Source organism: Panthera onca, chromosome A2 (assembly GCF_046562875.1).
Source record: "Panthera onca isolate mPanOnc1 chromosome A2, mPanOnc1 haplotype 2, whole genome shotgun sequence".
Taxonomy (NCBI): Eukaryota; Metazoa; Chordata; class Mammalia; order Carnivora; family Felidae; genus Panthera; species Panthera onca.
Genome location: NC_138340.1, coordinates 118,848,664 through 118,861,675, shown reverse-complemented (window position 1 = coordinate 118,861,675; position 13,012 = coordinate 118,848,664). Strand labels below are relative to the sequence as shown.

Below are 13,012 nucleotides of genomic sequence, written 5' to 3'. Positions count from 1 at the left end.
CACAGAATCCAAAACAGGCTCCAGGCTGGGAGCTGTCAGCACAGAGCCCGACACAGGGCTCCAACTCACAAACTGTGAGATCATAACCTGAGCCGAAGTCGGACGCTCCACCGAGTGAGTCATCCAGGTGACCCAGTGGAATGTTACTTCTAAGATTAGGTAACGGAAAGACTATGGTTTCTGTCTAGGCAGTGTGATCTCTATCTCTATCTCTATCTCTATCTCTATCTCTATCTCTATCTCTCAAGTATACATGTGCTGCCTGGCTTGTTCATTCGGGGGAAAAGCCTGAGGCCATGTTGTGAGCTACCCTATGGAGAGGTCCACATTGCAAGGAACTGAAATAAGCTCATAACCAACAGTCAGTGAAGAACTAAGGCCTTCAGTCAAACAATCCACCAGCAAGAAGAAGAATCCTGCCAACAACCACGCCAGTGAAGTTGGAAGCAGATGCTCCCACCCACCCCAGTTGAGCCCTTAGATGTGACCACAGCCCCAGTGGGCTGACTTTAAGCCAGAGACACCCCGTTAAAATTGTAAAAAGATTTCCACCCACAGAAATTGAGATGATGTTTATTGATTTAAGCTGCTAAACTCTGGGGTGAGAGCAACAGATAACTACAACAGGCCTAAGATTGTCATCTCCATTTCGAAGATGAAGGAACAATGTGTCAGGGAGACTAAGAAACTTTCAATGATATGAGCCTGTCAGTGGCAGACTGGGGATTCAAACCCAGAAACCCTGGTTCCAGAATCTGTGCTTTTGAGTTGCTTGAATGGTTTATGTTTTAATAAATAGATGTCAAAATGCTTATATTTTATATTTTGTACAAGGTGGAACTACTGGTGCTGACAATGTACAGGCTCTAAATCAAGTAACATATGAGTTGGCTTTTGCCGGGGTCTCTGACAAGGAAGTGTATTTCCTACCAGAATATCACCCTAGCCACAGTTGGCATCACTAATGAGTTCTTCTCAAGCAAGGTAAAAATTAGTTGTAATAGGTTACAAACACAATCAAAGCCACATCAGTGCCAAACTGGAGGAGAACAAAGACATTGTATGAACCTAAGTCTGGTATTGGCCATATTGTAGGTGTTTAATAAATAGTTATGGATTCATTCATTGGGCTAAACTGCTCATTGAATGTCCACCAAAGAAATTGGAGATTAAATTTTTGGAAGGCAGAGTGGCATTGCAGTCTTTAAAAATAGACACACAGGTCCATCCTGCCTCTTATACTGCCCTTATCTAATGCATGGAAAGCATACAACAGTGAATGGCACGTGACAAGTATTCAATAAATGTTAGGTCTTCAACCTTACTGCCTAGCACCACAAGTCTGCTCTCTGGACTTTCTAAGGGTCGGCAGAGAAATGCAGGAGCCACAATTACTGCTGATCTGAAGAAAAATCTGAGTGAAGTATTCACCACCACCCCCCCCCCACCTTCCTTGAGCCCAGATACCCATCAACCAGGAGCTTGAAGAGTTCCAGCCTAGCAGCTGAGTTCCCTGTTTGGTGCATTCAAAAAGTGAAGCGTTTGGGGAATTAGCTAAAGAATGGAAGTCTAACTATTGAAACAACATACAAATAGAAAACTGGGAATATTAGATGCATGAGTCACAGGTCTTCTACTCAACTTCAGCGATTCTTTACTTTTTGTTCACTGTCAAATCACCAAGGACTCCAGGAGAGGACCTTCTGTCCATCAGGGAACTACTTCCGGGGGTGCCTGGGTGGCTCAATCGACTTCCTCTCAGGTCATGATCTCGGGGTCAGTGAGCCCTGCTTCCGGCTCTGTGCTGACAGCTCAGAGCCTGGAACCTGCTTCAGATTCGCTGTCTCCCTCTCTCTCTGCCCTTCCCCCACCCACACTCTGTGTCTCTCTCTCTCAAAAATAATAACCGTTAAAATTTTTTAACTTTAAAAAAAGGAATTACCTCTGTATTTAATTATCCTCACTGACCTTGCCATCTCAACAAGATCCATGCTTCTTTTACTGATTCCTCTTCCCCCACTCTACAGTTTCTCTCCCCTACACATACACACACCTTCTATTTCACTCTCACTGCCAAGTTCTTTCTTCCTCGTCTTCCTTTACAAAATATTATATTTGGGAATGACCTACACATGAATATACACATTGACACTCTGCCTTCACAGTTTAAAAATACATACCGCACAGCGGCACATAGCACACCCTCAAATATTTGCTGCATAAAATCCTCCTTGACTGAATCCCCCAGGCTGGACGGAGACAGTATCTGACAAGGTGTTCAGTTCCCTAACACTGGTGAGAGCTACAGGAAAGAGAAAGAAAGATTATACACCATCTCTATCAAGCCCTATCTCCTGTCTATCCTACACGGGAGGAAAATGAAGCTAGGAAAATAATGTAATCCAGATGACGCAGCTATTTAGGAACAGAGCCCAAGCTAGAAGCCTCATCGGTCTTCCGATCCAGCGCTATTCGCATCTGGGTACCAATGCCCCTAACTTCCCAAGGGTATGACTTTGTCTGGCCTCAAAGGGGGGCCCTGGGTTCAGCCCCAGGCCTCCACTTCCGACCTCAGGCACACTACTGGCGGGGTCTGACATCCACACTTCATTAGGGCTGGCTCCTACGTGGACTTTCTATTCAGCGCATCAAGGGTGTGGGGCCTGTGCTGACTTTCTGCGGAACCATCCCGAAAAGGGGTCTCGACCTTCCCTTCTCCTCCGCCCTGGGGCTACTTGCAGGCTATCATTCCCACCTTCCTCCAGGCTCCAGCCAGCCAGGCGGCTCTGGCACGGGTCTCTGTGCAACTGGCTCCCAGCGCCTTGATGAGGCGTGTTTAATCTTCCACCCGGATTATTTAACCTCCGCATCCTTGTTAACAAACAGCCATTATTAACGAGATGAGAGACCACATGGGGTGGGCTTCTACAGACAATGCGCGCTCCCTTGGCCTTTCCGCAAGCAAATTCATAATCCTCGGCGACTCGGCCGCCCCAGCCCTCCTGCCAGGCCTGAGAGGGAGTCGGGAAATAGTAGGAAGCGGGTGATCGGGACCCTTATCCACGACCCCCTGCGCCTGCAGGGTCCGGGGTCTGCAAGATGGAACTGTACCTCTCGCTTCCTTCCCTGCCTGCCTCGCTCGCTCGCTCTCCCAAGGGACTGCTACAGTGCGTTATAAATTTTACCTTTCCAGTGTGCAGGAGAGGCGAGAAGAGGCTGTGTCCCAGCTCCGGGCCGGCCTGTCCCCGAGGACACCAATTAAAGGCACTAATTGGACAGCAATACATCAAAGTCGCTCCCGGGAGTGGGTCCTCAGAGCGCCAGGAATCCATTAGTTGGGCTTTTGTTTCAAAACAGAGAAATACAGAGGAAGAGGAAAAAAACAAAAACAAAAACAAAAAACACCTCGACGCGGATGGGAGTGGCGTGTGTGCTGTACCGCATAGACTCTGCTCTGTGTTCTCTGGGAGCCTCTCTCTCCTCTCTTACTCCAGGCTCGGTACATCAAATGATCTTTCCCGCCTCTCTGTTCCGACCCGCCTCACTTCCATCCCCAAAGAGCGCCGCCTAGAAAGGTTCTCTCTTCCTCGGACCCGCATGCAAACAGGGCCCGTGTAGACGCTGCACCGTTATACCTAGGCGCGCCTGTACCGATTCCGGAAGAACCAATTCACCTCCCCGCGCACCTTGTTCTGGGTCTTTGCCTAACCCTGGTGAGGAAGGGGAGGCAGACACCTCGGGGAGGCCCATGTCGCCTCGAAGTCGGCTGCACTGGGCTGTCACGAGGCGCCGGGACGCCCGCGGGAGGGGGATGACGCAGGGGGACTGGGCTCACTGGGAGGGGTTACATCAGGATGCGGGGAGGGGCGCTTCGATGGGGGGAGGAAAGGGCGCTACTTTGGAGAATTTGGGCGCTGCTCACATGCCGGAGGGCACCCAGAGAAGCCGGCCGGGGTGAGCCCCAGGTCCCCGAAGGACGCGAAGTGACCCCAGGTGTCTAGGGACCGCAACGATGAGGGGCCCAGCGGCAATGGGGGCCCCTCCCCGGCGTCGGCTCAGAAAGAGGCTGGGCTTCCAGAGTCCGGAGCCCCGCGAGCCCCGCAAGGTCGTCGGACCTGTGCGCGAAGAACGCAGACCCGGGCTGATCCTGGCGAGCCCCCAGCACAAAGTGGCATGCCCCGGGGTCGGCGTCCTCGGGGCGCAGTGACTCGGCCTGCCTGACCCGGGTCGCACCCGGCAGCCGCCTGGGCCGGGGAGGCGGGAACCTCGCCCGGGGCCGGGGCTCCGAGGGCCATGCTGCGGTTTCCCGCCGGCCCTGCAGCGGGCGAGGGCGAAGGCTAGGCCGGCCCGGGTGGGTACGGCAGCCAGGGCGCAGGATGGAGCCACCGGACTCGGCCTCACCTGGACCGAGGGGAAGCCAGACGCCGAGCCCCGGGCGCCCCGCATCCTGCGGGGGCCGCGCCCGCTCCCTTCCCTCAAGGAGCCAGATTGGAATGGCTGCTTTTGATGCCATTTGTTACCAACCCCGGCATTTGTTTTCCATTTTATAAACGCTTCTCTTTAAGTAATTGTCCCTGTTAACAGCGTATACCTTTCAGCAGCCTCCGCTGCGCTATAAATAATCCCGATGAAGATGCAAGGATATGACTTTCACAAGATTGGACAATTGATTCAATCTGTGACCCGCGATCGCGAATAATATTGGAAGGCTATTTAAACAGATGAAGGCCTAAATTGTCTTGCTTGTATCTGAATTAATTTCTCATTCATCATCATTATGAAGTGATTGGTCTATTCAAGCTCTTCAGCCTGCTGGAACGGAGCGGGATTTAAATGAGATTGTAACACAATTTAAATGCTTGCCGACTTTAACGAGGCCAATTGAGCAGCTGCAATAAATACAAATATTTTTCTAAACAGCCTTGTTTTAAATAATTACTTAATGCTTTCATGTTATTTTTAAGTGGCAATCTTTCTCTCTTTCCTACTCCTGCTCAGAATATCACATACTTATTTGCTGAGAAGGCGATTTTCGAAAGGACTTTATGTCTCTGTTTGCTTTGTAGAAGGTAGCATGCCTTTTGTGGTTGGCTTTTTTTTTTTTTTTTCACTCAGGGTCAACATTTCGGGGTCCCACAGCTGGCACACGTGGTGAACCGCACCTCGGTTTCCCTCTGATGCAGTCGGATGTGTTTGCCCTGGCAGAGCCTGGGAGAAGCTGAGTGATGGAAGAAATTTGCCCTTCGGACCAACTCATTTATCCAGACGGGTTTAGCTGGATCTTGCAAACGAATCCAAGCGACTGCACTTACGGATGACACCCCGAAGAGTGGTATCGCTTCTGACTTGTTCTGATGACCGTCATCATCTCGAACAAATCAGAATTCCAGCATATCTCAAAGGTGTCCCTTAGGAAGTTCAATCTGCCAGCAGTTTGGCTCCCGTGCAAGTCGACCGGAGTGGGTGGAGGAAGGCTGAGAATCTCTTTGTTTAGGGAATAGGCACGGAAAGAGAACATGGCTACAAAGGTTGGTTGGGGTGGACTACTTAAAAGAAATACACCCCCCCCTTTTTTTTTTTTTGCCCCAACCTCCTTTTCCTCCCCCTACGCCCTCTCTCACTCTGGGGAGATGGTGCAAGAAGAAGATGCCGAGAAGGAAAACCTCTTCCCACTTTGAGAATGCCATCCTCAACAACCCTCTGCCGTGACACCCACGCTCTTCCATCGACATATGGCGGCGGGTGTTTCTTCAATTGGGGAATAATGGAGGCAACCGAGCGGGAGAAGCCTGGGGAACAAAAGAATCTTTTAAACTTTCGCCAAAAGGCTGGGGGTGGGGTGGGGGGTGGGTGGGAGACACGCGACCTGCCCCGGAGACCCAAGCTCCCATTTGCAGCCATCCGTCTAGGACCACGTCCCTTTGGGAAGCCTAGGGTGAGGGAGGGTGCGTTCTCAATCACTTCTCTGTCTGCCTCGGAGGGCGCAGGAGGACTCAACATCTGAGGTGTTAGGGTGCACGGTTAGTGGCTGGGAAGGCAGAGCCAATATGGTCACTAGAGAAACCATTCGTGGGACAGAACACACTGCGGGGGGGGGAGGGGATGTGATCAAACTGCGGGCCAGGAAAAAAAAAATGGGGACAAGGGTGGAGGAACCAAGTGATTTGCTCTGTAACTGGGCAATTTAATGCCAGAGTTAGGGAGCTGCTGGCCGGAATCATTTTGTCTTCGGAGGCTCTGCGGAGCTCATCCTCTTCATCCTGTTGTTTAAAATGAGCATTATCCCAAACATATGCAATGCAATCAGTTTGGTCACACTTACAAGAACACGCTTTAATAAGGCAATCAATCACACGCTAACAAGCCGGCGACGGCCGGCGCTGAGCGTGCACTCCGGCTGCGGGACGGCTGGTCTTGCCCGGCCCGGCGGACTGCGGCTGAGTGCTGGTCTGCTCTCCCAGATCCCGACGCCGCCGGGTCGCAAGGGGGTTGAGGAGCCCAGGGAAAGTGTATGTGTGTCGGGAGTGAGGTGTCAGACTTTGCAGGGGTGACGGTGGACTCTGGGCCCCATAGCGGCGCGGGGGAGGGGAGGGGAAGCCCGAACTTGAAGCTCATAGCTGCATGGGACCCTAATAGCTGTGTGAGACCCAGAGCCTCCGTTTTCCCACCTGCAAAATGGGACCAAGATGGGGCAAAGCTAAGCAGAGGCTCTTAGACAGTTGAAAAAAATAATAATACCAAGCCAACCCTGTTGTTTGGTTTAGCCTTCTTTTACAGACAAGGAGACTGAGGCTGTGGAGGGGCGGTGCCTTCTTCAGGGTCATCTCCCACCCTCCCCCACTTCCGCCAAAATGTAGGTATCAGGCCAGGGGCGGTTGCCTGCCGGGTGCAGGCGGGCAAAACCTGTTTTTAGGTGCAGGGGTGGAGAAGGGAGAGTGAGAAGTGGTGCCTAAGCGTCAAACCGCAAACCTTGGCAAAAGGGAAATTTCATTATGAAGTAATGAGTAATTCCTCCTGGCAAGATGTATTGTTATATCTTCCACTTCAATTTGGAGGAAGAGAGGCTCAATTACCCAGAAAATACAGTCAATTAAAGGCTGCTGATTGGACACGAGGCCGGATCATCGATCTTGTACTTTCCAATATCGCTGCAGACACCTCATTTTCCCTCCCTATTAACTGAAAATACGCCTGGCATTACGGCAACCAGCAGCCCATTTACCTGTCGCAAGCAATCTGGGCCTGCCGCGAAGTAACCGCGAAATTTGCCCGAGTTTGGCACGGGGAGCTTCCTGGGCTGCAGAGGTAGCTGCGAAAGGCTGGGGGTGGAGGAGGGAAGGGGAGGATACTGAAAACCTCAGCTCAAGGCTTTGCTTGGGAGGGCGGGAGGGTTTCTCCGGAACCCAAAGAGGGATGGAGGCCGATTGAGGGTTCCCCATCTGCCCATGGAGACACTGGCAGGGAACCCTTGAAGTCCGCTCGGTTCCGCGCTCCCAGTCTGCCCATGACACCCATCTCTCCCCTGCGTGTCCGGGACTCAGAGGCAGCCACGGTGGCTCTCCTCCGGGGATGGAGGTTGGGGGTGAGGTGGCTGAGGGGGGCACCACCCCCTAGCCCTGACCAGGCCAGAACTCCATTCTGGGAGATGACTTTCAGTTTGAGGAGGATTCAGACCCACCCTTGCCGACCCAGGAATCCGCCTCCCTCCTCTCCCTGAACCCTAAGGTGCAGACTCAGCTTGACCCAGCAAGCCCAGCTCGCTGTAATTCTCAAGCTCCGCCCTCACTGCCTCATTCACCTCTAACCTTGGGTTGGGGGTGGAAGCAGGATCCAGAGAGACCTTAGTCCAGGGTCCCCTTTCCTCCAAAGTTTGGAGCAACTGGAGAAGAAACCATCGCAGGGGTGAGCCCCAGGTGGGCCAGTTCAGCATGGAAGGCCCCCAGTGTGCAGGGAATTAAGAAAACATGCACCTCGGGGCAGTCAGAGCCTGTCTTCTCCACATCTATGCGATGTCCTGTCTCTGCCAGGGCCAGCAGAAGTTTGGGAGACTGTCTGCAGGTGCACGTCTTGGTTCCTTCTATACCCAAGCTTCTGGTGGCCGACCTAGCAATTCAAAAAGTCACTGCACTGCCTGCTGCCCCAAACATTAAAATGTTAAAGTGAGAATTATGTCCAGCTTTTATTGCAGTATGGTTAACAAATTGCAACAGCAGATTCTTCAGGCTTCGAAGGAAAACCAAACCGAATTCATTCCCTACTGGAAGAACCACTCCCTCCGTCAGGGTGAAGCTTGTTATTGAGGGGTGCACGTTCTCCTAGCCCTCAAAAACTGGCTGCAGGAATGAGGGTGAGAGTGAGAGTGTGGGCGCAGCCCCCAAACAAAACCTGGTGAAGGGGAAGGGCCAGGTCCCCAGAAGGGGCGGAAGGCTTCTGCTAGTGTCTGAAAGCCAAGCCCCAGTGGCAGCTCGGGAGGAAAAGGAGAGGAAGAAGGACGTAAAATGCCAACTGTACCGGGAAGAGCCAGAAAGCTCTTGGTGAAGGGAAGGTGAACAGGCAAGGGCTTGAAATAGCCTCTAATTTGCTGGCAGATACTTAGTGAGGGAAGGAGACGAGGTCCCTGCTCCCTAAGCTCTTCCCTGGGCGCCTTGTTAACAGCTCAACTCTGGGCTCCGTGGCACGGTGATCATTATTATACATTCAGCATTCAAAAACCCTCCTCACACATATCACTTGCTAATCAGGGTGTGTATTGGGCCCGGGGAGAAGAGAGACTTGGTAGAAGCTGCCAAGAGGCCCTGAGGCCTCCGCAACATCTCTGCCAATGCTAAATAAACAAAAAGTGGGGGTAGGACGGCAGTAGGAGGAGAGATGATGGAGCTGCAAGTTGAGAGATAGCAGGAAGCTAGGAGAGAGACACCCGATCAGGTGCTGGGAGATGCCAGAACGAGAAAATGTGTAACGGAGGCTCCAGGAAGGCAAGAGAGCCCCTAGGTTCCATGGGAGGGCCAGGATCTTCCGTGGTAGTAAATCACCCCTCCCACTCTCTCCCCTAGGCGGCTGGTGCATCGCCATCCACAAGCCCCTTGCCGTGCCTTGGAAAAGCTGGCAAAGATTAATCTCTACCTGCCCTGCATACACAGCATTTTGTTGGGAGAGACAGCAATTTCCTTTCCAGTGCTTGGGCTTGGCCTTTGGGGGAAGGGGGGTCCCGGGTGAGGCAAGGGTGTGAGGTGGGGGTGTGAGGAGGGACTGAGGGGCTGGATATCGGTGGCTGCTGCTACTAAATTTGTTTGGCTTTGGAGCCATCGCCTCAACCTCCGTCCGGGGCACGGGGTCCGGTGAAAAACGGCTGAGGGGCCGCCCCAGAGGAAGGTCTCTCGGCCTCTGCCTCCCCATCCCCACTCCTGATCCCCAAACGCGCCAGCCACTGCCGCTCCCCAGGCGTCCCGATCCTGGAGGCCGAGTCCCTCTGGTCCTTTTCGGTCCGCTTCTTTCCCCCTCGGTGCCCTGGGGGCAGGGAGGGGCGCTGGCTGAGTCCCCACGCGGGGGGCGGGGGGGAGCCCACGGGCGTCCTGGAGCCGGCGGCCCGCGGGCAGCCCCTTATCTGGTGAGGGGCACCTCTTCTCTCTGGTCCAGCGCGACGGAGGAGGCCTTGCTGAGCACGGAGGGAGCGAAGGTGAGGAAGGAGTCCGAGCGGGAGGTGGAGGCACAGGTGAAGTCCGAAGCGGCGGCGGCGCGGGGCGCCAGCCCGTTGGCGGGGCCGCTGTGGCAGGCGAGGCAGGAGCAGGGCCCGCCGGCCGCCGCGCCCAGTCCGTGCGCCGGGCCGGGGTAGAGCGGCGGGTGGCGGAAGGCGCACAGCAGTTCGGGCCGCGGGTAGGGCTGCGACAGCACGCGGAAGGTGTCGAGCGGGCGCAGCGGGCCGCTGAAGGGCGAGGCGGCGGCGGACGCGGCGGACGCGGCGCCCAGGCCCACGGGCGAGTAGTAGGGCAGGGGCAGGTGCGACGGGAAGGGGTAGGGCAGGCCGCCCGCGGCCGCCGCGTGGCTCATCATGTACGTGTAGAAGGCGGGGTCGGCCGGGTGCGGCCACGTCATGGCCAGCCGCTGCCTCTTGTCCTTCATGCGCCGGTTCTGGAACCACACCTGGGGAGGAGAGGGGCAGGTTCGGCGGCTGCAGGGGCGCACGGAGCCCCAGGAGTCCTGCCCCCGCGGCGGGGGACGATGCCGGTGGCGCTGGGAAGAGCCGCGGCAGAGACCCTCAGGACGGGGGCAGAGCCCGCCGCCACCACCTGGCGCTGGAATCCCCCATGGAGAGGTTCGGGGAGTGGCTTCAGGATCTGTCCCTCCTTCCCTCTGCCAGGGCTCCCTGGAGGGCCAGACCGGTGTGGACGCGCAAGTAGCCCGGTGGACTAAGGACTCTGCTGGTCTGAGGTCGCAGGCAGGGCTTCCCCAGAAACACCGCCCCTTCCAGCCGCTCTCCCTCGGGGCAAAGGCACCCCATCCCCGGTGTTTGTTTGGCTAGAAAAGGCAGAGAGTCTACCGCAAGCCAGCAGGTCCCGCCTAGGGTCTGTCGGGAAGGTAAAAGTGCACACACCTGGCGCCCGCACCAGGCCTCGACACCCCCGGCCTAGCTGCCACGTGGGCAGGGAGACCCCAGGCTGTGATTCTTGGCCCAGGACTTAGGGAGTGGACAGTTGGTATTTACTTCCTGCTGAGTGGGTGCACTCCTTCTCCCCGGTCTCGGGGCGCATACCTTGATGGTGGTTTCCGGCAGGTTTAGGGCGGCGGCCAGCTCGCATCTCCGCGGCCTGGATACATAGTTCTCCCTGTAGAATTCCTTCTCCAGCCGGGCAATCTGCTCCCGGGTGAAGGCGGTACGGTATCGGCGCATCTGGTCACTGGCGCTGCAGGCCAGGGTGCCCTGCGAGCTGCCGCTGCTGTTGCTCTTGGGGGCCTCGCTGCCGCTGTTGGGACTGCTGGCCGGTGCCTCTGAGCTGGGCCCTGCATAGGGAGCCCAGAGCACATGCACACACAGAACACACAACAGACACACAAAACGCTGCTGATGTGGGGCTGTAGGCCCAGGGCATATATGAAAGGGAGAAGGGGACACAGCCTCAGTTTCTGCCTCTGCTGGGGCCTGGGGGACTTTGAGAACACGGGAAGAGAGGTGGGGGGCGGAGGGGGGGGTGGCTCACCATCCAGACGATTGCAAAGCAGACCTTAGGCCTGGCTGGGCTGCTGTCTGGGAGACCTCAGTCTTGAGGCCTGCTGGGTACACAAGCCGCAACCACCCTGGCCCCTTGCCTTGCTTGCGGCACAAACTGGAAGCAGACCCTCTGAGCTTTGTGCCCCCCGTTGGCAGGAGTGGGCAAGGATGTGCATATCTGCCGGGCAAGTTGAGATGCACCTTTGGTACTAGAGTGTTGTGAGCTCTGGGGTCTTCGTGCCTTGCAGGACGCAGTGCACAAACTGAGTTTCCTTGCTTTTGTGTGTGCCAGGCTGCCGGTGTAGGTGCGGGAATGTATACTAGGCTGCATGTGCATAGGCGTGTGTGCATGAATATCCTATCGCCTTCATAGATTTGAGCGGCCCTTGGCTTGTTCTGAGGACATGCTGTGGTTAGGGAGTCTGGGTTGAATGGATAAGATGGTAATGAATGGACGTGGGTGTTCAACCAGGTGTTGGCTGCCAAGGCCAGGGGGTGGTTTTCTGCCCTGCCATGGTCTTCCCATCTCCCCCCACAGCTCGGTGGAGGAGTCTGCTGCTGGGCTCTCCCTCCTACTAGCTTTCCACCCCTCTTTGGGAGACTCCCTTCTTGGCCACCTCCCCCACAAACTAGCCCCTCGTCAGGGAGGGGTTCTCCAGTTAAAGCAGCAGGACAGCACCCCTCCTTTTGGGTCTAACCCGAGGAAGGGTGGGGCTCCTGCCCCCCGCAGCTCCTTTTTCCTTTGGGTGGAGAAGTGGGACTGGGAAGGAAAGGGGAATGGGGGAGGGCCAGAGCTCTGCCTTTTCAAATGCAACCGGAGACCAAAGGCAATTAGATCATTGGGACCATTTCCGACCTGGCGCCACCGAGCCCGGGAAGTGACAAGGTAATTTGGACCTCTGACCGACGTGCAAACTGGTCGGAGGGCCGCGGCACCCAGGCAGCCCGAGTCGGCCACGGTTTTACGGTCCTTTATGGACTCTGGGCTTCCGCGCCTGGATGCGCCTTACACCCCGCCGGCCACAAACTGCCCCGACCCGCGTTTGATCTCGCCCAGGCCGGGGGGGAAGGTGTCTTCCCCAAGCAGTTGAAGCAGTACCACAAAACTCTGGGGGGTTGGGGTGCGCTTTGAACCCCCCTCAAGCCCAGGGCTTGCGTCTCCCTCCTCCCGAAAAGCACAGCTGTCACCCTCAGTCCCGCCAATGCCATAGCACAGAAGGAGACCCCAGCCAGGGCGCAGATAGCTGGGGAGAGTTGCTCAGGTGGGTCCCCCCAGCCACCCTGCCCTGGGGGAAAGGAGTGTCTTCCTCCCCTCTGGAGCTGAAGTGGAAGGTGGGCGCGGTGGGAGGCCCGGGAAGAGAAGGGGGCGCGATGGCTACCTTTGCTGTGCTGGTACTCGGCGTTCGCCGTGGCGCAGTCCGGGGTGCAGCTCACCTCGATTTCTTCATAGAAATCCGACTCGGTGTCCGAGCTGCTAGGTTGCCCCTGGCCCGAGAGGCTGTCGGCGGAGGGGGCCGGAGGTCCGGGGCCAAGCACCGCAGCCCCGGCTGCCCGCGACTCGGCACCCGGCCCGGGAGCGCTGCCTGCTAGTCCGTCGACCGGCTCCTCCTCCAGGCCTGCCCCGCCGCGCTCCCGGGCGGCCGGAGGACCGGCCCGCGGGCTCAGGCAACCACGGGACACCATCTTCTCGGGAGGCTCGGGCAGCGGGCTGCCCACGGCTTCGGACAAATTGGAGACTCTCTTGCCAACCAGAGTACCAAGCTGACCCGCATCCAGAAACATAACCATGTCCTTTCGGCTCTCCAT

General features: G+C 56.1%; 1 protein-coding gene across 1 annotated transcript; it reads right to left on the bottom strand.

The window, feature by feature from the left end:
• Positions 1–9,600: 9,600 nt before the first annotated feature.
• EVX1 (even-skipped homeobox 1) lies at positions 9,601–13,012 on the bottom strand. The gene is made up of 3 exons (XM_060627353.3): positions 12,586–13,012; positions 10,751–10,998; positions 9,601–10,140 (listed from the first exon to the last, which is right to left on the bottom strand). The coding sequence occupies exons 1-3, from the start codon at positions 13,010–13,012 to the stop codon at positions 9,601–9,603; spliced, it is 1,215 nt and encodes a 404-aa protein (XP_060483336.1).